Source organism: Centrocercus urophasianus, unplaced genomic scaffold (genome assembly GCF_019232065.1).
Source record: "Centrocercus urophasianus isolate 14NV4802_14NV808 unplaced genomic scaffold, USGS_Curo_1.0 seq_21, whole genome shotgun sequence".
In the NCBI taxonomy this organism is placed as follows: domain Eukaryota; kingdom Metazoa; phylum Chordata; class Aves; order Galliformes; family Phasianidae; genus Centrocercus; species Centrocercus urophasianus.
Genome location: NW_024884767.1, coordinates 9,800,822 through 9,824,566, shown reverse-complemented (window position 1 = coordinate 9,824,566; position 23,745 = coordinate 9,800,822). Strand labels below are relative to the sequence as shown.

General features: G+C 39.5%; 1 protein-coding gene across 1 annotated transcript; it reads right to left on the bottom strand.

The window, feature by feature from the left end:
• Window positions 1-3,047: 3,047 nt before the first annotated feature.
• TMEM38B (transmembrane protein 38B) lies at window positions 3,048-22,067 on the bottom strand. The gene is made up of 7 exons (XM_042822765.1): window positions 22,031-22,067; window positions 17,060-17,338; window positions 13,109-13,265; window positions 8,989-9,173; window positions 7,868-7,955; window positions 6,583-6,700; window positions 3,048-5,533 (listed from the first exon to the last, which is right to left on the bottom strand). Exons 1-7 carry the CDS (start codon window positions 22,065-22,067, stop codon window positions 5,324-5,326), a joined length of 1,074 nt encoding a protein of 357 aa, XP_042678699.1. The 3' UTR covers window positions 3,048-5,323.
• Window positions 22,068-23,745: the final 1,678 nt, after the last annotated feature.

The following is a 23,745-nucleotide window of genomic DNA, read 5'->3' as shown; positions in this document are numbered from 1 at the left end:
CAAGGATGTATTTTACTAGGAGTATTTTGTTCAGTGCACTATTTCTCTGATGTTAATGAACTGCTCAAACATAATTCCACTTTCCTCCACATCATTTCAGCCTGGTTCTTAACACTACAGAGCTAAAAAAATAATAAATCAGTACTGTTTAAACATATCAGAAGCACATCTCATTAGTAACTTGAAATGCCTGATCGTGTTCTTGTAGTTCATGCTGCGAACATATCCCCAGGGGTCTTACCCAGCTTGACCTCCTTAATCATTGTTTTTCCTTACAGCATTGATGCTCTGGTTTCACAGATATCCATATAAACCAGCCACAGGCTCAGAAATGTAGTCTCCACTCTTGGGTCAGCAACTGTAAGGTTGTACTAGCACAAAGAACCATACTGTCAGTTCATGATAGCAGCCTGAGTTTTCTCTTCTTGCTGTGTAACAGCATGCTGCATAGCATCTCCGGGAGTTATTCCCTGGTTTTGACTCCTGGTGTACTTTCAGCTTGTTTCAGTTTGCTCTGAAGCTGACTTCTGTTGTACTCTGGTCAGCTTGCATTTGAGGACAAAAACATATATACAGCAATATGTAATTTTGGAAACTTCTTTCTCCTGTCCATGGAAAACAACTTCTCCCTATATCAATGATGAGTTTCTTCTCTGTGTTTCTTAAGTGTGGGCTTTTAGCACTTAAGAAATTTTGTTGCTATTCGGTAAACACTTTAGCATTTGGCATCTGTGGGAGATACTTTTTTTTTCTTTTTCTTAAAGATCCTGCATGTCTCAGTTTCTTCTGAACTTCTGAACTGATTATGATTCCTGCCAAATATACCCACGTTCAGTCTGAAATAAGCAAAAGCTTTAGGTAAAGATTAGGGAACGAAAAAGTGACTGATACATTTATTTCAGTGGAATTATTCTTTTGGCAAGACAGTTCTAATCCAAAGCCAGCTACAAGACATCTGAATTATGCTTGGAGAAGGCTCCATATGAATCTAATTGATCCTGAACTTTTTAATCCAGAAAATGAAGTATAAAAATAAAGCATATGTGTGTTAGCTAAAGGGGAAGGTACCCTAATTATAGGAATGAAATCTTAGGGAACATGAAGTCTAAATTATCAGACTGAAGGCTAAACTCAACATTGGTGAGGCCTGCAATGAGCTAAACATACCATGTGGAGTTACCTCTCCCCCTTTTCAGCTGCTATACTGAATTAAAGAGACCTAAAAATATATGGGGTAATTGGATTGAAGCAAAAGAACATGTCTCAACTAATGCAACAGCAGCTGCTTAGAAAAATAGGAAGCTTACTATGCTTCATATTTGTCTTTCACTTAATCTGGAAAAGCTCTAAGCCCATCTCCTGCTGCTTTAAGCATTTATAAACTAGAATGCAAACATCAAGGGAAAATCACCTTATTTGCTGGACAACTCACTGTGGGAGAGTCAGAACCAAGCACTGGTGCAAGATAGGTGACTCATAGGACAACAAGTTTTCATACTAAGAAGGATAGAAATCCATACTGTGAGAGGGAGCTGCCATGAGAGTGTACTCTCTTGAATACAACACTAACTTTTTCACCTTGGATTTTTCTGATATTCTGCTATGACAACACAAGAACCATATAACTTCATGTCTTCAACTTGTTCAGAACAATCTCCCTGTAAGTATCTTAAAGTCATACACAAATCTTACTGAAAGCATATCCCAGAACCATTTAATAATATAATTGTTAGAAAACAGAATGTTTATCAAGGAGGTTTGGATCAAAAAATCTCCCAGTGATTTTATTCCACGTTTAGCCAGAAAATAAACCAAGCCCAAGACTATCAAATCTAACCTCTGTATTCAACTCTTTGATGTGGTCACCTTTCACAGAAGGAAACAATTGACAAACCGAAGGTGACACTGATTAAGTGGCTCTACCAATTTACATATAACCTGTAATAGTAAACAGTATCAGAAAGCATGTCAAACTTTCACCCAGCGACAACAAAGTTGTCCTTTAAAGTCCACTCCTAGGTACGAGAGGCCACTGGCACTATCAGCTTACAGAGTCAGTAAGGCTCTCTCAATCACTTTGACAGCATGCTCCAACTCAAAGATTTATTTATTTTATTAGCAAATGTATCTATTCATTCTCTGCAGTTAGCATTGGATGTAAGCATGCACTAGTTTATCAGACTTGGCCCCAGCAGTTTTTTCTTTGGTATGGCATTTTAATCATTATATTCTCCTTGTTGACTGCAGGTAAAATCCCTTGCAGATCACTGTTCATCAGGCTTTTATTGCCTGAGAATTATTCTACGTAAGCATTCACTAATTTTACCTGTTCTTTGATGGACGATTTCACACATTTCACAAAGGGATGTTGAGTGCTTAATGGGGCAGTTTTATCTTAACAAATGTAAAGTACTATTTAGATCACATTTTCAATTGTCATTTTAATGTCAAATGCTGTTTCTCAGTTGCTGTTTTTTATAAGACTTTGCTTAGTCCTTATAAACGAAGATTCCCCTGAAAAAATGAAAAGCATTTATTGAGTAAAGCTTTCATTCACTGTCTAGCTTGTTGGAAGACATAGAGATCCAGCACAACCCTTAAGATAAGTGAATTTATATTCCTACAGAAGATAGAAGTTTGTAATTCTTCAGCAATTCTATCTTGCCTAATAGTATACTTAAGAATCAAGATGGAAATGAAGTCACTGTTTCAGCTCATCAATTACACTTCTTATACTTCTTGTTATAGAAACTGGGCATATTTAGGAGAAATGAAGACCAAGAACAGCCACTGAATTAGCAGGCACAGGCCTTACCAGTGCAGAGTAAGCTGGTGGAAGAACTCTTTCAAGCCTGCCTTTATATAAGAATAAAGCAACTATTTCTAATTTTACCATACTAGTGCTAGAATTAGATACAGGCTACTAGTTCACATATGCAGTTCTTAAAAGCCTGACATTCTTTACCCAAAACAAAATATTTCAAAGGATTTCTTACCAGTCTCACAATGGGGCACTTAGCAGAGATACAGAAGCACCAGCAAGAAAGTCAGAAAATAGTTAAGTGTTTATTTAAGGCATCCTGGATACACAGTATTAAAACCTCCCATGGAATTCAGCTTAAACTATGTGCAACTACTTATCTTTTTATATTAAAAAAACAACAAAAACAAAACAATTATTAGACTAGAAAATAGCTTAATAATCCCCCATAGTGCTTGCATGTAACTCAATGCAGAGTTCTTTTGAACACCCATTCTACAGAAAAGCCTCTGAGATCTTTAAACATGAAGGTTTGTTTTCCAGGCGCTTATCACAGAATTTCCTTCAGCATAACATATGTTCCTTCTCCTAATAATACACAATACATTATGTTTCATATCTGCCTTGAAATATTCAGTAAAACAGAAGAAAACCTATTTTCGTAGTATTGTAGTTAAGTACAGAGAGAATACAAAGCCACATATTTTTGTTCGAATTGCAAACTTGCTAAGAGAATTAGTCTAAGTGTATTTTCACATTTGTTTGGGATAACAGTAGCTAGTTATCAGGCAGCACTTCACAGCTGTGTAATTTCTTATCACAATTCAATTAGATTAAAGAATTCATCCAGAAGTCTTAATAACTGTAGACAACAACTTTTGCTGATATTACTAAATAAACTAGTTGATTATTAAGCAGAAAGTTGGCTGCTCCAAGCTTACTTGTATATCCATGAGTCCTAACACCAAAAACCTAAGACACCCTGCAAGCATGACTCCAAGTGTTTTCAACTGGATAGATTTTCACTGTAAAACAGTAAGAACATCATTACTACTTTGTCCGCAGAGCAGGATTCTTTTTTATTCTGTGTTGAATACCTGACTTTGTTTTTGAGGTAGCATACATTTGCTATACAGTTGAATTCCAGACTAAGGAGGTCGGTGTCTTTGGTCACTACCATGGAGATGTAGCTTGACAGGTGTAAGAAATTTCATGGATTCTTTTTTAAGTATAGCACTGGCGATGGCTTTTTCTAAATTTAGATGTGTACCTGGAACTAGAACTTTGCCTTTTCAAATCACATCTTCCTCCACATTCTCCTTGGCATTCCTGCACAAAGATTAACCACTGTCCTTTTATTCAAAAGTTCTCTTCAAATCAGCACTCTCCAAAGACAAAGAATCTCATTCTGTAAAAGTTGTTTAATGTGTACTAAAAATGGCACATCAAATTGAAAACTTCTGTGAAAATATTAGAATCTTACAAAATGCAAGATCTGTGAGACCTTGGTTCTGAAGTAAAAAACTGCTCCATACTGTCTGCAAAAAGATGCCATGAGCAGGATGCAGCAAATAGCAACAAACATTAATATACTTTCAGTGCTTTTGGCAGTAACTCAATAGCACCAGAGGTAACTGCTAGAAAATAGTATTTGTGTGTATTAACAGCATGTATAACAGGGCATAACTTGTGATAAACAAGGCATACGTACTGTCCAGTGTTCTTTCTTTTAAAAAGAAAAAGTTTGAATGTTTAACTTTGAAAAGATAAACTTGTGCCTAGATAAAAGTGCAGGCAAAGAGATGTCTCATCCCAAATTGAAAGACGCCAGAAACAGCATAAAAAAAAAATAATCACACGTTGCACAAAAGATAGCTAAATATTCAAAAATTTACAAAAAACAAAGTAAGCTCACAATACTGAAATGCTTCTAATTCCTAACTGTAAAGATTTTTAAAAGTGCCAGATAATTTTTATTTTGAAAAATACAAACAGTGCAAAAAATACTGACTTAAGTAAATGACGGAAGTCTAAACTAGAGTAGTGGGAATTAAAACAGAATTCCATTATTTTTGTTATTAAAGGCATTATGTGGTACTTTTTCATAGTTTTACAGTGCAACGTGATTAAGCCTTAATCAGGCTTTCCTACTTGGGACACTGTGCTGTGAACACTTGGCAGCACAAGTCTGGGTATCCAAACAAAACGTGAGAATCAAGAAGTAAAAAGAGAGGTGAATCATGTGATACGAAGAAAAAAAAAAGTAACTGTCACGTTTTGAAAGTTATTTTAGCATCTAAGAATTTAAAGCTATTAATAAATACAAAAATTACCGAACTTAAAAGCACTATAAAAATGTGAACTTTTAGACTTAGAAATCCAACGTATGCACCTAGACATCTGAATACATTCCAAAAGCATACCATACAGATTCTGAAGGCAAACAACAACATATCATACAGCCTTAATCTCATCTCATGTACATTAAAAAAAAAAAAAAAATTCAATCAGCCTCATCTAAAATATAAACATTTTCACAGGTTGTCATGTATTGTAAGCTACTTATTCTGTTTTCTTTGCCTGTCTCTTCTTAACACCATCACGGGGCTGCTCTGAGGACGACTGGTCACAGACTGAAGAGCCATTGGAAGATGAAGCACCTTCACCCTTCACTTTGGGTGGTGGTTTTTGCAAGCCAAAGAACATATGGCTCAATGCTGACTCAATGGGAGCAAATGGAGAAGCTGTAGATCTTGTCAACATCATTGTTACCTATGAGAACAGTCAAGTTGCACTGTAAGTTTCAATCACTTCACAGTAGTTGAAAAAAAGTTCCATGATAAACCAATGTATGGCACTTCCAACTTGCAAACTGAGCACTAAGAGTCCATGCCATCAAGAACAGAAACATGCTCACTATAGCTTGAAATCATCAGCAAATATTTCCCTTTCTGACCTACACTTTTTAGATAGCTACATACAAGCAACCCTTGTATGTAGCTATCTAAAGCTATGTAAAGCTACATAGATTTACTAAAATCATCCTAAGAGTAAACCTTTATTGGTGTCATACCACAAGGCCTTTATTTGTTTAGGTGAAGAGCTGTGAGCATTAGTTTGAAGTCTTGTCTCCCTAAAGCAACTTCCTCAGAAATGAACTTGTCTACTACTTCACAAAAGTGAGACTGACAACAAACATTTTGCTCTCTAGTCTATTCAACAGCAGCTCAGAAGCTCTTAAAATTGCTAGACTTCTGCTAACACACAGAGGCTACACATTTCCTATTAGCTAATAATCCTGAAGACAAGCATCATCCTAGAAATGAACAATACTAAATGAGTCAAGGACTGAAATTAAGTGATGCTGTGTAAGAAAATACTATTATTTACCTTTAATGTATTAACTGCATTGTTTTTACAGCATTGTAATAATATGTGACATGCATATACAGACTAAAACCTATTTAGTTTCTTTTGCAAACCCATCAATGACTGCACATATAAGGCAAGCATTCAGCAGCTAGCAAAAGGCAGAGGAGTGTTTCTTTCCACAAACACCAACTTTGTTTGAGTTTGTGTTAATAAAAGGCTACCATGCCAACTCTTGGAAGCCAAAATTCATGATTTCACCTCACTCCATATGCTGAACAGCATGAGAATAGGTCTTCTGTTCATATAAGCAAGACTAAACAGCTTCAAGACTTCTGCAGAAGCCATCCACCCCTCCTAGAAGCAAGCTTTATAACTTGCAGCATAATGTTCGAGGACTGAAAAAAGGTATTTTTTAAAATCAGTTATTTGCAACACCTTCAGATTCTTACCTTGGAAACTACAAGAAAGATGGTGTATAGAAACATAAGGTTGTGTCTTGCGATTGGCAAGTACTGGCTGTGCTGCAGAGTGAAGAGAACTGCTCCTATCAAAGTTACCTTCACAGGACTGAAAATTAAACAAACAATGTTAATTTCTCTTTCCTACACTACTCTGACAAATTTCATGGCCTGGAAAACAAATATTCTCAGCATGCACAACAATTATTTCTAAATAAAAGAGACAAATACTTGCAGTGACAAAGTAAAAAACCACAGTGTTATTAAACTATGACTTTCATTTCATACAACATTATTATGCTTGCTGTATTATAGACAAGCATCAAGTTCAACATTGATTTATACAGCCAATAAATTTCTATTTCACAAATACTCCTCAAATTAAAATACATCCTAATGCTTCTATTTAGATTCTACATACTAAGCTGCTCCTTTTCCTCTTCTCAACATGCACTTTACTGGACAGATAAATTACAAATCTTTATTACTCAGATTTGACTTAAAAACATATTCCTCCCCTATATTAGAGGAGTTAGTTATTCCAAGCAGTTGTCACAGGTGTCAAAGAGTGACCTTATTCAAGTCTCATTCCACTGCGACACTCCACCAGTTCTACAGTTGTGATCAGCTGACAGTTGGCTTGATATAGGCCTTTGTTACCAAGTTTTGTCAACATAGCTGTGTTGACTTGCAACACAGAAAGATATACATCTTTAATCTACCTTCCTCATGATGGTACTTGAGCTGACATGTATGCAGTCAGAAAACATGAGAACTTTCTGTCAAATGAAGTCATCCTACATTTTTGCTATAATGAATAACCAGTTTGCACCTTCTCAAATAATCAGAATCTTCAGTGGAAAAAGTGCTGGCAGAGAAAGTAAGAATGTTCAAAGGAAGCCATATTGCTGATGTTCAGAATGTGCACTAAAACCACAGACTTTACTCATGTATTTGTGGTACTTTTCATTTTGGACTGAAGGCCGTGCTCCTCCGTAACGTTCTCCAACAATTTCCAACCACTGTTTAGCCATCATATTGACTTCTTCCTATTTGGTATTCTTGCACTGCAAACCCCAAATGACCAAAAGATAGCTAAAATTACATAAGATCAACAGCCAATCTTTCACAAGATAAATACCAACCATCTATTATAAACATTTCTGTTTGGGTTTCATTTTCTTTTTTTTTTCCCGTATTTTTAAATGTGAAGTGTCAATACAGGAAGTTATTAAAACAGCAGTTAACACATTGTATTTGTTTTTAAAAAACTTACTAGGACATCTTCAGCAGTTCATTGGTTTCAGGTTTCCACACTCCTCTCACCAACTGCTCGAAGTTGGAGATTAGACCACTACCAGCTCCTGAAATTCCAAAGATTAACAGTAAGCCTTCACTGGCATGCTACCGCTGCTGCACAGCCTACTGTTGCTCCAGCAAAACTTCTTAAACCAGGCGCCAAATATGGCACCCAAAGCTCAGACTTAAAGAGGTTAATCCAATCTTTGATATGTGCATGACTTGAGTGACCAAAAGGAAACTTCAGGGCTTCAGTTAGGAAGAACGCCAGGTTCACCTTTACACAGCAATCGGAAATGACACACTGATCACTGCAAACAAGTGCCAAACCTGATAAAGTAAATCGCTACAGAAGCTTATGGTATTCCATTCTTGTTTGCAACTAAGTACGGAGAATGTGAGTACAAAATAGGAGAATCTTCCACAACAGAAGACAGATGTGTGTTTTATATTACAGAGAGGCAAAACATAACCAGGTATTAGAAATTCTGGCCAGTAAAACTGATCTGTATCATCAACTGAAAAAGTTATACAACAGACAGATCTTCATATGAACACATTGTTTCCCAAAGCCCAGCAGCATTAAACAAATAGATTCAAGATCTGCAGCACTACAACCTGACTTCTTACTTTGTCACTATAAATACAGCTGTTAGGAAGGTAGATTCCAGACAGCATGCAGGCTAGAAAGGTAATTCCTGTGTTTAAAATAAGCTCACGTTAGCAATAAAAAAAGCTAAGACAACCTGTCTTCTACAGCCACGTGTAAGGAAAACATTTCGGAGGACACATGCTTTTGGAAAGATTAGTGACAGCAGGAGATCTACTTCCTCATTGCCACCAACTGCCCATCCTAGAAGTCCTCACAAGACCTTCTGAAAGGATAAGATGAACTTGCCTCAAAGTCATTCAGTGTCACCCTTACCCAGGCAGAAAAGCTGCCGCACAGACTTCTCCCTTGGGGGGATAACAGGCTGTATTAGGACTATCATATTCATCACAGCAAGGAACAGTGCTAGAGTTATGCTGAAGGGCTAGGCATTTAAATACCACTCCAAAATATCATAACTCATCAGAAGAAGATGTTATGCATGTTACCTCTGGCCCAGCCCACAGCTATCATGACAAGCCAGGCATCTTCAAAATGACTGTCTGCATGCGCAACGCCAGCCACTATTTTCCAAGTCCTAGTCACTTCTTTCATTGCTGCAACCAGAAGCCGAAGAGGCAGAAACGCAAAGCACTGGTAGAATTTGTCTTGTGGGCAATAAAACACAAGATACCTGAAAATCATATTGAGAAAATCTGTTACCAGTGTTCAAATATTTCTGCTAACAAATTCACTAGATATTCCTTGAATGTGACTAGCAAAACTTGATACACTCCTGACAGCTCAGTTTCTTATACTGCAGATATTAGAATGAATCTGAAATGCTTTTGAGCCTGTTTGAGCTCTTCTACCAAATCATGAAACATTACTATCGTTGTTGCCTCACTGTCCAGATGAGAATCCCTTAAAGTAATCAGAAGGAGCTTTAAATTTTCACAGAATATTCCAAGTCGGAAGGAACCCACATGAATCATCAAGTCCAGCTCTTGAAACTTCTTTCAGCAATGGTTCCGTAGTTTACATACCATATTCAGATTATTCAAATTATTAAATTGCTGTCTGACTTTGTTTTTGTTTTTTTACCCCCAGAAGTAAGACAAGGTGATAAATTATGTGCTGACAGTATGCTTCCCTCTGAAAGTTGTATGGAATTACATAATTGCAGCAAGAATGCCTCCACTAGTTAGTATCACGCCAGACAAAACGCACAGCTATTTTCAAACCCATTTGAAACCCATTTCACATCTCAGTAACCACTGATTCTGGTTTTCCCAGCTTTTCAGTCACAAGTACATTTCTTTCTTCAAAGTGTTAACAAAACAACTGAAGGTATACCTAAAATGTAATTATTTTTTTTTTTTTAAATCAGGTTATTTTCAAAATAAAATAAAGATACTTAACAATGAAATCCTAAGTTGACAGTAAATTGTGTTTAGATTATGTGATGTTTTACTTTATCTCCTCAATCATAACCAAATTTGAATTCTTAAGCAGACAGTCAAGGTCTCCTCTAAATAAAAGTTAAAAAATAAAAACAACAAAAAACATAAGCATCTATATTAGAATAGAAATAAAGCAGCAATAATGAAGTGAAAGCAGAGACAACCTGTAAAAGACAGAAGATTACATCTTCATTTTTCTGAAAGAAATACCTGCCTCTTGGTTTAGGCTTCTGAGTTCAATCTAGTCTACCAAGAAGTACAAGGGCTGTATCTTTTCCCAGTTTTCTCAGGCAGCAAGGTAGAGATGTGCATCTCTTTCTCTAGTTCACTCCATCAAAACAACTATCACACACCAGAGCCAGGAAGAGTCAGTCATGTTTCTTGGTTTGAGATTAGAAAGTATGAGAATACTTAGGTGTTTTTCCAGAAATAATGCCTATTCTTAACAGCAGAATGCCATGATGCTCTATAGGAAAGCACAATTTATGCATTTCTTTTTGCTGCAGTGTACTAAGTATCTAGAGTTTTCAGTATCACTGAAAACATATAAAGCTTTTTCTCTTTAAGACCTCCCAGACTGAAGCATACAATAGCCTTTTTCTCAAATACATGGAAGCTATTGGAATTTACAGTAATAGCTAACTATTGCTCCTACTCTATTAGTTCTAGCACTGTTTTCAATTGCTTAAATTTCTTCCTTTATCTCCTATGGCAAATTCAATTGCCTCTGCAGCAACCAAACTTCAGCTGGTATGTCATAGATGTATATAGAGCACGCATTTTGGTGGCTACTGCAAATAGCCATTTAAGCTATGTAATCAATACACAACACTAACCAGAATTAATTTACAATTGCAAAACGAGTGTTTATGACATCAAAGCATAGATAACTGGATTGAATTCAAATTGCACCACTACTCCACCACATTTCAGCCTCTAACTTCTGTTAGTAAAGCTTGCTAACAGTAGATGTCGCTGTCCTACAGTCTATTTAGGAGCAATTCTTGAGCCTAGCACAACCCCTTTCATTTTCCAGTTTTATGTGTGATCTGGGGAATTTTGCTTCATGTGTCTTGAGATCAAGAATTCAAGTTATTATACTAATGAAGAGAGAACTCAAAACTAAAACCTTAAGAAGTTTCATAACATTCACAGGTTCTCATTAAAACCTCATTTTATTTCAGCATGTCACATTTGTCCACATCAAACAAAAGTTACGTTCTCTTTACCTGTCCTGTCCGAGTTTCAGCTGTGACAGAATTTTTTTCTAGAGAGTATGGTATGATGCTATGTTTTGGTTCTAGGAGAAAAATAATGTTAATAACACAGTGATGTTTAGAGAAGCTACTAAGCAGTGTTGTACAGAGCCAAAGCCATTGATAGTGAAGGCCCCAAGGAGATGGGAGGGAACTGAATCAGGATAGCTGACTTAAACTGACCAAAGGGATATTCCATACCATATGACATCAAGTTGTAGGAGTTTTGAAGGCTATGGGAGTTCATCTCACTCTCTTCCCCTGTTCAGGGTCTAGCTGGATAGCAGTAAGGGGGTGGTAAGCAAATGCTTGCGCATCACCTGTTACCTATATTCATATATACATACATACTTTTTATTGTTGTTGTTATAATTATTACTCTTTTCCTTTTCACTATCTTAGTAAACAGTTTTACCTCAACCCACAAGTTCTACTTTGTTTTTCTCTAGCCTTTCCCCCATCCCACTGGTAAGAAAGGGATTGAGTACGTGGTGCTGAGCCACCTGCCAGGTTAAACCACAACAGCTCATTTGGCACCCAACATGGGGCTTCTCACAGGGACTGGAGTGACTACAGGACTGGCTGTGAGGATCACAACACCTGCAGGGCCTGTCAGAAGGGCTATAGTAACTGCAGAATCTGTCACAAGGGAGTCAGAGCAACTGCAGGACCTGTTACAGGAGCTGGAGCGGCCACAGGGTCCATTGTAACAGTGGGAGCAGCCACAGAGCTTGCTGGAGGAACTGGGACAACGTAGCTCCTTGGGACCTTTGCTGTGAAGATTCTTGGCTCTGTACAACACTGCTTAGCAGCAACTACAACCATCAGTGTATTATCAACATTGCTTTTCTCCTAGAACCGAGCCACAGCACCACACCAGACACTGAAGAAAACCATTTTGTCCCACCTGGGAATAAGACACCTCCTAACTCAAGTATTATTTGTTAAAAGTGTCTAATATAAACCAGAAGCTGATTCTGTAAATATTTTATCAATACACATTTAATTGTAGGCTATTCATCTCACTGATTTGCTTAAATTTGTCTGCATCTTCCACTACAAACCAGAAGACTAACACAGATACACTCATGTAGATGTAAACACTTATTTTCATTTCTATGGTTTGCAATTGTAAAACTTAAGAGGCAACAAGGAAGGATTTCAAGCAGCTAATACTCCTGTAAAATAGGAATCTACTGCTGCTCACAAATTTTGTTAAATTTGAGGATTCCTTTCAAGGTCAGAGCAACAAACTGATCTTTCAAACAACTGACTTCCACTGCAGGGTACCTTCACATGAAAATAACTCCAGTACTATTTACAAACTCCAAAACAGGCCAAATTACTGCCATGTTCACATACCTGACTTCCCATTCAGCTCTCTATTGGCTTTCACTATAACCCCATCCTTTTAGGAAAGCAATATGGGAAAGGGCAAAAGACAGAAAAAAAAAAGAAAGAAGACACTGGAAGAGAAAAAAGAATATCCATATCTTAGCTCCCCAGCTGAAAAAAGTTCAAGAACTTTATTTCAATCATGTTCTGGTCTTCAGAAGTTACCACTGAAAATACCAGATGGCATTTATGACCTCTCTGTATCCAGGGAAGCAATAACTGAAGTCTGTTTTACTCTGGATAATCTGCTTGACAAGGAACACCATAAAAATATAAGGAAAATGTAGTGACTTAGTTATAAAGCAATTTGTAAGAGTTGCTCTTTTTGAACATTTCATTTCTACAGAAAGGGTTCAAACCAGCTGTTTTGCTGCAGTGACTTCTCTGGTGAAGAGAGAGCATCTAAATTCATGATATTTCTAAGTTAAGCTTGATGATATAATCTTACTATTTACAGTCAAAGTACAGCTTCCTTAGAATAAATACACTCACGTCACTCAATTGTGGCTGCTTACCAGACTGAAGATGCCAGTAGAATGTTTGTGGTCTTTGCCAAAAATGCTACTGGAGGTTCTCCAAGCATCAAGGAAGACAAAACAGATCCACCAAAGCAGCAAAGCATAGCACTAAACCAGCAAGCAACCGGACTGCGGATTGACACTTCCACAGCTCCTAAAGCAAAGAGAAAAGATATGTAAACAGAAGCAAACACTTGAAAATCGTGTTACATTTGAAAACACAGTATTTTTTAAGACACACAGTCTTGCAAGGTTCCTTTGGATCACGAAAAACCATACACAAATCTGCAGGCCTTCACAGGAGAAGTCTTTGCTAAATGCAGACTTTCTACAACATGAAGTGTACACTATCTATAAAAGTGAAAAAATGACGCAGTGTTCTCTCAGCATTTTTTGTGGGTTGGTTCAGCCTAACTACTTTGCTACCAGTAACAGCTTTCAAAGTGTGGTCTGAGAGGGTTTGTTGTTTAAAATTTGTTGTAAAGCTGCTTTTGAATTTTTATTAAGAATACGTAATTGCTTTGCTGACGAACAGGACTGGTATTAATACAGCTACTTTCTGAAGATTGTTCTACAACTTCTATTTCTGCTATGAATTCAAGTTTTTTCCTCTTAAAACCCTCCTAACAACGTTCACTGGGTAAAATAAAAGCACAACCCAAAGTAATTAAGCAACTATTGTTTTACCTGCAGTCCTGAACAGGCAAAAATGTTTGCCCAAAGATGTAGAATAAATTTAAGCTTCACTTGTTATTAAAAGCTTCACTGTTTCATCTTTAAAATCTTAAAAATTAATTGCTTTTTAAATTGCAATTCAACCATACCAGAAGAGTTTTCAATAGCAGAAGATTATGCTGGAGTAAAGAAAAAAGGAATCTTTAACCATTTCTAAGGGGAAAAAACACTTTATCAAAGCCAAAAATATCTTGAAATCATTGTTTTTATTTTCTTCCACTTCAGGAGCTCGTCACTTTCAAATCTCCCCCCTTATGAAGAGGTAGGGCTCAGTTTGCCTAAACTAACTGTATTTTTTGTAGTCCAAAAGCTAAAGGTCACAAAAGCAAAGATGAAAACTAGTGTCTGCCCCCAAAGTGAAATGTAGCATTTGGCAAATGATACAGCAGAATTATTTTGCAAGAATTCTACGGGAAAAGAAGGTTCTTATCAAAAAAGGGATGTGTAAATGTATCAGGGAGAATCAGAGAGCACTCTCACTACAACTCACTTTAGACAAGACTATCAACAATACTGCTCCAGTTGTAAGTGTTAGTGCAGTATTACAGCACAAGGAGATCACGTATAGAAGAAGCATCCCAAACTTTACAGACTAACAAGAAAAACTTGGATGATGGTAGCAGCCACCATAAATCACAAATCACTCGGGATCACAAGCCACAAGGGCACAAGGCTGTTAGTAAATATATGTCAGCAGTTGTGCTATGCACTACTTCAATTCCTGGCCTGATGTAATACTAAATGTAATCTGCACAGTGATCTGTTTTTGGAGCAAGACTGGTAATCACGTTATCACAGGAGGTTCCACACACAAGAATTACTATCCTCCAGACCAGGTGCAGAAGAAATCTCTCATTTTATCCATCATCAGGTGGGCCTGCACCAACCTCTCCTTCATTAGCACAATGCTTCTCACCTGGCATTAGCAGAGAAGTAATCATCTTAACATCTTACTTGTGACCTCCTGGAAAATACTGAACTGCGCTCCTCCCTCCCCTAGGCACAGCACAGCTGAGAGCTAGTGAAAAGAAAGCCTCCTTCACCTCACCAGGTGTTTGGCAAGATTACTGACTGAAGGAAAGGAAACCATTGCAGGTGCTGTGTCTTCCTGAAAAAATAGGATTTTACTGATGATCAGTAGGAGAATTTTCTTAGTTAATATATCACTATACAAGCAAAAGGCAAAATAAGTTTATCCCAATTTAAAGCCTATATTAGCACCTAAATTACAAATGGGATGTAATTTTCAGAAAATAAATGGAGTTTTAAGTAGGTCACGTATTTTTTAAACAAGGAGTCATTTATTTTTGTCCTCTAGTGCACCATGAAAAACTAATGAGGCATCACACAACCATGCAGGATATTATCTGCCAAAAGGCCACCAGTCCTGCAAATGGTGTATTTTAGAAAGCAGAGATAAGGTTTCAAAATACAAAGATTATCATTGAATGCAGTTTTAAATATTATTTCTAGATGATATTAATAAAAAGCTTTGCCAGCTTATTCTGTAAGTAGGTTAAGTTCTGCTTTAGGCTTCCTAACATGTTCTAAACAGGCAAACAAGAATATATACCACAATACATCTAAAGATCAAACTAGAAGCACTTCTAGAAAAGTTTTCCCAGCATTCCAGTTGAACTGTACATACTGTGAATTAGGCTAAAGCCAGACTTAAGCCAAATTTTTCTAAGATTTAGAAAAAGGGTGCCAAAAGCATTAGTTCTCCTCACATAACTTGGATCCCATATCAGAAGACTTTCAAGACCAAAACTAGCCCGTTCCTTCCAAACGCTGCATTTCCACAATCCTCAATTTCTGTTTTCTTCTGTTCCCCTTTCCTTCTACCTCCTCCAAGAAAATATGACCCCAAACTTACCATCTGGACTTACAAGCGGTTGGTTAAGCAACCCCAAATGTACTGAGCAAGAAATCTTAGCTTAGTTGATGCACAAAGCAACATACTGGTTGTCTCTGCTACAGTTCATCAGTACTCACAAGAGAGGAAGAAAATCTAGCTAGAAAGACTGGGAAAATTCCCAGTTAGTACGTGCACATCCATCATAAAAATACACCTAATCTGGTGTTTAGCAGTTAGTAATTTAATGAAATGCCAACTGAGATAAACAAACTTAGCTGTGACATGACTACATGCTTCCTGTGCCAACAGACACTTAATCGCTACCCAATTATCCATGTGTGGAAGAGAAATTTCTGAGAACACAAAGAGCAGTGCTGCAGTGGCACCGGCTGCCCAGGGAGGTGATGGAGTCACCATCCCTGGACGTGTTCAAGAATCATGTGGACACGGCACTGAGGGATATAGTTGATGGGCATGGTGGGAAGCGTTGGTGATTGCATGTGAACATCTTGGAGGTCTTTTCCAATCTTAATCATTCTGTGGTACAATACTCAAACTGTCTGCAAGCAAACAATAAACCAGCATGCAGTCACTGTAATTACTTTTATTAATTCTGAGTATTAGGGTATACTCAAAAGCTCTGAACTTTACAGCTACAAGGTTGAAAATTAAATTTAAAAAAAGCACAAACCATCACTTTCGCTGTCCTGAGGTTATGTCCCATTGAAGCTACACTACACTCAGCACAGCACTGCAGAGCAACTCCTACTGCTCAACTCCTCTCATGGGTGTTCATTCCAAAAGAAAGTCTGAAGGCAATGCATTTTAACCACCTTTAGATAGGCAGCTCCTTAGATAGAAAGTTGCAGAAATGTACTGAAGTGTTGCATGTCAGCACCCAGAAACAACTTCAGCCGTAGCAACAAGCCGTGGTGAAGATACCAGCACTTTAGGCTGGCCTTCACTGCCTGTTAAGTGCACTTATGCAGCAGGAGGTAAACGTTCACCTAGACACGCTTCACGAGTGACCTAAGAATCAGCTCTCAGTAAGCACACAGAGCGCTGCAGCTCCCAGTCAGCTCCACAATCCTCAACGCCAGATCCGTTTCCTGCACGGTTATCAGCCCGAAATCACTCCACAGGTGGCTACGCTAACACAAGGCGGTCTCTATGCTTAGGACAAGGAGAAGGGGGATCTGGGGATAACAGTGACAGTGAAGGCGATGTGCTGGAAAAGAGTAAGCGGGGGCTGAAGCGTCGTCCCGACGTGCGCCACACAGACCGCCATGGGACGCCTCTCCCATACGGGGCACAGCGCGACCCGCCCCGCTCCCCGCGGACCCCGCGCCGCTCACCCCGCTGCTCCTTCAGCGCCATGACGGAGGCCATGTAGTGCGCCAGGTCGAAGAAGGGGAACATGGGCAGGCGGGAGAAGAGCAGCGGCACCTGCTCCAGCTCCATGGCGGCGGGCGCTTGGGAGAAGCGTGGCCCTCGCCGGGAGCCGTCGGAGGGCGGAGCGGCGGTGCGCTGGGCCGGGTCTGATCCCAGCTGGTGGGGGGGGTGGGGAGCGTCCGTCTGTGAGCTCGCTGGTTTCCTGTTGAACTTTATTTGCTCTCGGTTTCTTTCTCTCTGTGCTTGAGCGCAGGCATGATAACCAGTTATTTTCTAGAGCAGCATATTGCTTTCCACAGCTGACAGGAGGTGATACATTAGTAGCTGCATCCTCTGGCGGAAAGCGGGTCGGTATGGTTTTGTCTCCCGCTGAGTGCTGACGTGTTCCTATGCAGCAGCAGAGGGTTTCCTGGCAAGGTGTTCTGCCCACGAGCTGTGGAAGTTGCCGTACCATTTCTGCTCCTTGCAGTACTGCTTCATGCCACGGAGCGGCACCGGCCTCGTTACCAGCAGGTGGGATCAACGAGAGCCGAATGTTCGGCAACGACAGCAACAAAAATTGGGTGACGTGAAAGAAAATGTGGGCCAGCGACACGTGCGTGGTGGCAGTGTTTACACCGCAGACATTATAAGCTAGTTACACTTAGTGTATTAGTAAAACATTGGCTTAGTGTTTTTTTTTTATTTTAAACTAGGAGATCTCCCCTCATTTCTTGTGGGTGAGGTGATAAAAGGAATATTGTGTTTATAAGAAATTTTAAAATGGTCTGATGAGTATTCTGCTGTGTTCATAGAATCGTTGAATGGCTTGAGTAGGAAGGGACCCCAAGATCATCAATTTCCAACCCTCCTGCCACTGGAAGGGTTGCCAACCTCCAGATCTGGTACTAGACCAGGCTGCCCAGGGCCCCATCCAATCTGGCCTTAAACACCTCCATGGATGGGGCATCCACAACCTCTCTGAGCAGCCTTTTCCAGCACCTCACCACTCTCTCTGTGAAGAACTGTACCCTTGCATCCAATGTAAGGCTTCCTTCCTTATGCTTAAAACCACTGCCCCTTGTCGTACCAGTGTCTACCCTTGTAAAAAGTTGATTCCCCTCCTTTTTATAATCCCCTTTTAAATACTGGAAGGCCACAGTGAGGTCTCCTCAAAGCCTTCTCTTCTCCAGGCTAAACAGGCTCAGCACCCTCTTTGCAGGGCAGGTGCTCCAGGCCTCTAATCATCTTAGTGGCGCTCCTTTGCACCCTCTCCAACAGCTCCACGTCCTCTCTTGTACTGGAAGCCCCAGACCTGCACGCAATACTCCGAATGAGCTTCAGAAGGGCAGAGTAGAGAGAGACAATCACCTCCCTGTCCCTGCTGGCCACCCCTCTTGTGATGGAGTCCAGGATACCATTGGGATTCCATGGTGCATGAGGTGTAAATCTCAGCATAATAAGAATAAGAATAAGAATAAGAATAAGAATAAGAATAAACAGCAACAACAAAGAAAAAAAAAAAAAAGCAGTAGCTCTGCATCCACATATGCCAAAGTTTTTTGTTTTTTGTTTTTTGCAGAAGTATGTTGGCTTTTTTTTCCAGTACAATAATGATAAATTAATACAAATGTTTTCTGAATTTTCTTCAGAAAACATTCTAGCTATTTATGAAGTTTTCTACTTACAAAACAGCTGTGAAAGTCTGAGGTATCACACGCTTGTCTGCTGTTCTTGACAGCTGCCTTACTTCATGTTATAACTGATCCTGGACAGACAGTTGTTATTAGTCCATTCCAATCAAAGCTAAAACCATTATGTAATGCTGGGCAGTAGCAGAGTGAAGTGGTGAAGAAAACTGGTTTCAAAGTGAATTCAAATCCACATCTTTAGTCTTTGTAGAGCACGAGATTAGTTAGTTGTTATTCTGTACATCTTACAAAAGCCATGGAGAATCTGAACTAGAGTATTCATACCCAATTAATAATGTTGTATTCATTTCCTTTGGCAATTAAGGTGGTATAATTTTCGAAGAGAAGGTCTGTGTTCCTAGCTTGGAAGCACGATCTGGTTTCCTGCTTCTGAAGTTAATGCTGTATATGGAATATGCTTATTTAGTGTTGTATTTCTTAATGTTTGGGATTCTACAGACACTGGCTTGGAATTGAAAGATGGTACCTTAGGAAAAGAGGAGAACTTATTTAATCATTAGATTGAAAACTTGCACCCCACTTTCCAAAACCAGGCAAATAGAAATGTTCATATTCTGTGGACTGCTATATTTAGTTTATTCACCTTTCTTAGATTTTTCAAACTCAAATCAATTAAGCAAAATCAATCCAGGTTAAAATCTGGCTCTTTGCTACATACAAAAATGGACACTCCCACTGTCTGCCATCACTCTGCTTTGCTCATGATCTGTGGTCGTTTGCCCACAGTGCTATCTATCTTTCATAGAGTCATAGAATCATAGAATGGCCTGGGTTGAAAAGAATCACAATGATCATCCAGTTTCAACCTCCCTGCTATGTGCAGGGTCGCCAACCACCAGACCAGGCTGCCCAGAGCCACATCCAGCCTGGCCTTGAATGCCTCCACATGGGGAGGCATTCCCCACCATCCATTCCATCCACAGGGATGGGGCATCCACAACCTCCTTGAGCAACCTGTTCCAGTGTGTCACCAACCTCTGGGTGAAAAACTTCCTCCTAATATCTAACCAAAACCTCCCCTGTGTCAGTTTAAAACCATTCCCCTTGTCCTATCACTATCCACCCTCATAAACAGCTGTTCCCCTAAGAGGATCTTTGTCCTCTTCCTGTTCAGTTCCCCATTTGCTCCATAGTTCTCTGCCTCACTTGTATTTTCCTCACTTTCCCAACAGTCACTTATCCCCCTCAGGCTTCTTACTTTGATTTTCTAGTACATTTCTGTCTCCTTCCTCTCTCTGTTGCACCCTATTTCTTTCATTATGATTCTTCACAGCTGTATCCCAGCTTTCCTTATTTTCTTGTTTGATCCATGCATTTAGTCATAGTTTAGTACAGGTCTCAGTCTCCCATTTCGCTCAGAACTTCGTCTGTTCATCTGTGAGGTCTTTTTTACTTCTCTCTTTTGCAAGTTTTTAATGAATGCATGAATGCTCAGGCTATACCTTCTCTGTGGAGCTTCAGCCTTCATAGCAAGCTGTGCAATCACTCTCCTTCTTTTCCATACTCTTTCTCCACAGGTCACTTTCTCATGTCTCTCTTAAGTTTTTGTTTGTTCAATGTTTGCTAAAGTGCTTTGATAAAAATACCTGCAAGGAGAAAGCTCAGGAAGTTAGCACAGACGTTTATTCCCTAACATAACATCACTTTATTTTCCTGGAGTGCTGGTTGATGCAAATCTGTACTGCGAAGTGGAGGCACAAAAGTGTTTCTTATCTGAGTAACAGAGTTACTCAGTGCATGAGTGCTCAGGTTTTTCATCCCTGATTAGGTTTCAGCACAGGACTAAGCATCTGCATAGTCCATCGTGTGCTTTAATGAGATGTGCTTATAGAACAGAGTTGATTTCTAGAGTGAGCTTGAACTCATACTCCAGCTCCAGATGTATCACTGGATGTTTTCTTCACAGGACTTAAATAGGTTGCAACACTGCTCACAGAACTACAGGGTGGCTACGGTTGGAAGGGAGCTCAGGAGAACATCTGGACCAACCTCTGCTCAATGGCCACCTAGAGTAGGTTAAGGGAAAGCTCTTGTGCTTTCGGAAAGGTGTCCTTAAAGATCTGTCAGTGCAATTCCTATATCCCTAAGAACAGCTTCCCAGGTGATCCCATCCAATAATTCCTTAAATAGTTTAAAGTTTGCAGTCCAGAAGTGCAGGTCCTGCCTCTGCTCTTTGCCAGGCCATGAACTCATTTCTGAAGGCCATGAACTCAACCTGCGTATGGTCACGGCAGCCCAATCTTAGCCTCTTTAATGCTCTCCTCCACATTGGTGAGCACCAGGTCCAGTAACATTTCACCTCTTGTTGCTCTGTCTGATGCCTGGACCAGGAAGTTATCCTGGAGTCTCTCGGCTTGCTTGCAACCATGTTGCTTTTCCAGCAGATATCCAGGAGTTGAAATCCCTCATCAGGATGAGAGCCTGTGAGCATTCTTGTAGCTAAAACAAGAAGGCCTCATCAACAGGCTCCCCTTGGTCAGGCATCCTGTAGTAGGCCCAATCACCAGATGTTCTTTCTTGGTCTGATCCCTATTTTTAACCCAAAGTTCTCAACTTAATCTTAGCTGCTTTTCAGAGGGAGCTCTTTGCTGTCTATCTACCTCTTGACATAGAGGGCACTCACCCCTCCTACCCAGCCTATCCTTTATAAAAAAGCTTGTTGCTTTCAGTCATCATTGTATGATTCATTTTACCATGTTTCTGTGACAGAAATTAGGTCATAGTTACCTGTCATGGTTTTGTGATTTTTGGCTTTCCAAATTTCACATCATAACATCACGTGGGGCACTGGGAGTTAAACTGCTAATGCTCAAGTCCTGGGTACCTGCCCAGAAGAGAAGAAGAACTACATTCCCCAGGGGACCTTGCGCTCAGGGAGAGGAGACAGAAGTCCTGGCAAGGTCACCTGATGCGCTCTTTTTCGTCTGCTCTTCATGGTCGGCTCTCGTCCTGTCTCCCTGCTGCTCAGGTGGACTGAGCATCTCACCTCAGCGTTGTGGTGAGGCCTATCCACCTTTCGGACATTCTCTCTCTCATTACATTTGATTTATTAGCTTCAATTCTGATTATATTGTATTATTGTGTGCTATCTTGCATTCTGATACTATACTTAGTAAATTAGTTTGTTTCTCCTCGGATTGTTGCTGCTGTTTTTAATTATTTTGGGGTCCCCTGTTCCCTTTTTCTGGAGGCTCGGATTTTGTGAAATCCCTCCACCCCGCTGGTCACGGAACTGGGCCGAACCAGCTCGCAAACCGTTGACATAATGTAACTGCGCCATGGCTTCTATTTCATACTGCTTATTTCCCATACTATGTACTTCCCAGGCACTTCTGCTGGCCTTCTTGGGGGAGGTTTTCCCCTTTGCTTCCTAAAGCGATGGGGTTCCCTGGATCTTCTCTGTCACTCAGAGAATTTACTTCCCCCATCAAATCTAGTTTAAAGCCCTGCTATATACATTGTATTTTTTGTGTTGGATGCATCAGCAGGGCAAAAGCCCAGACCTTTAAAGTTGATTGGGTATCAGAGGGTTTTAGATGTTCAGTACTTTCCAAAATCTGGCCTCGAAGAAGCAGAGGATCTGGGATTACTTTGTCTCAGATATCATGCTGTTTGTTTAATGGAATGTATTTATGTACAATGTAGCATAGGTTATAAAAACACTGGTTTGGCTCATGTCTTATAAGCTTCAGTATTTCCCAGGAAAAAGAAAAACAAATGAGATTTCCATGTGAAATCCAATCAACATGTAGTAATTTCAGAAAGTGTATTTTTTTCTATTTACACTTACTATGTTAATTTTGCCTTTCTGATTTTTTTTTTTTTTCTCCTTTGCTTAGTAATTCCACTCAATATTTTGTTTACTGCTAGATTTGCTAAATACTGATTTACATGTTGTAATGCGTGACATGCTCAGCAAACAAGATCTCAAGATACAGAGGAGCACTGCTGGCAAGATAATAGATGTCTCCTGCCCTATCAAATATCTTAGATGTAATGCTTTCCCTGAAACATTGTACAAATACAGCTGAGCCCAAAATTGAACTGAGATGACAGCTTTAAGGCAGTCATTTTTACTCTTCCATTTGTTTTCATAAAATGTTGCCCTAACACATTCCGTTTAGGGCTGTAGGACTGAACAGTCTGCTTTGCAGGAGAAATGAGAGCCATGCTACTTAAGGTGGAGTGCAGAACAAATATCTTCCTTAAATTTCCCGTTTTCTCTCCCAGCAACAAATAATTTATCTTTAGCAGAGGAAAGAATTGTCTCTCAGAAACCACCATTCTGAATTTCTGCCTGAAGTAGGTGCAGAAAAAAAGTAAACAACAACAGAGTACACTTTAATATTTTCAAGACGTTTCTGTTCAGTGTGTGAAAATGCGTATCGGGAAGCAATGATGTAGAAGGACCTAGAATCCTCATTGTTGACTGCTGACAGGATGGTAGGCAATGGGCATGAATTAAAAACTTAAAACACAACTGAGCACAAGAAAAGACTTTCTTACTGTGGGGGGTGAATAAGCATGGAAACAGATTTCCTATAGACGTTACAAACCCAGTCTGTGGAGATTCAGAGTCCGACTGGCACAAGCTCTTGTGGGTAACCTGCTCTTGGTGGCATAGCTTGAGCAGGAGTGCTGAAACAGACAATCTCAGGAGGCCCCTGGCAATCTAAACAATTCTGTGATTTTATGATTGCCTAAACTCTACAGTAAGGTTGCTTTTATCTTGGAAACAGATTTTCTCTATTCTTGAAGAACAGTTTCCTCAGCAATTTCAATTATAGCAGAGATAATGCTGGTAAAACAAGGCTAAAGCAAAGAGATGTGGCCAGCTTCTGCAGCGGTGACTCCTATTTGCAGTTGTGTGTGCATGCCTGAAAACACATTGCCCATTATTCAATAATTTTTGAGTGCAGCCTTAGTCTAGTTGAACAGATGAGGTTGTATCAGAAGCT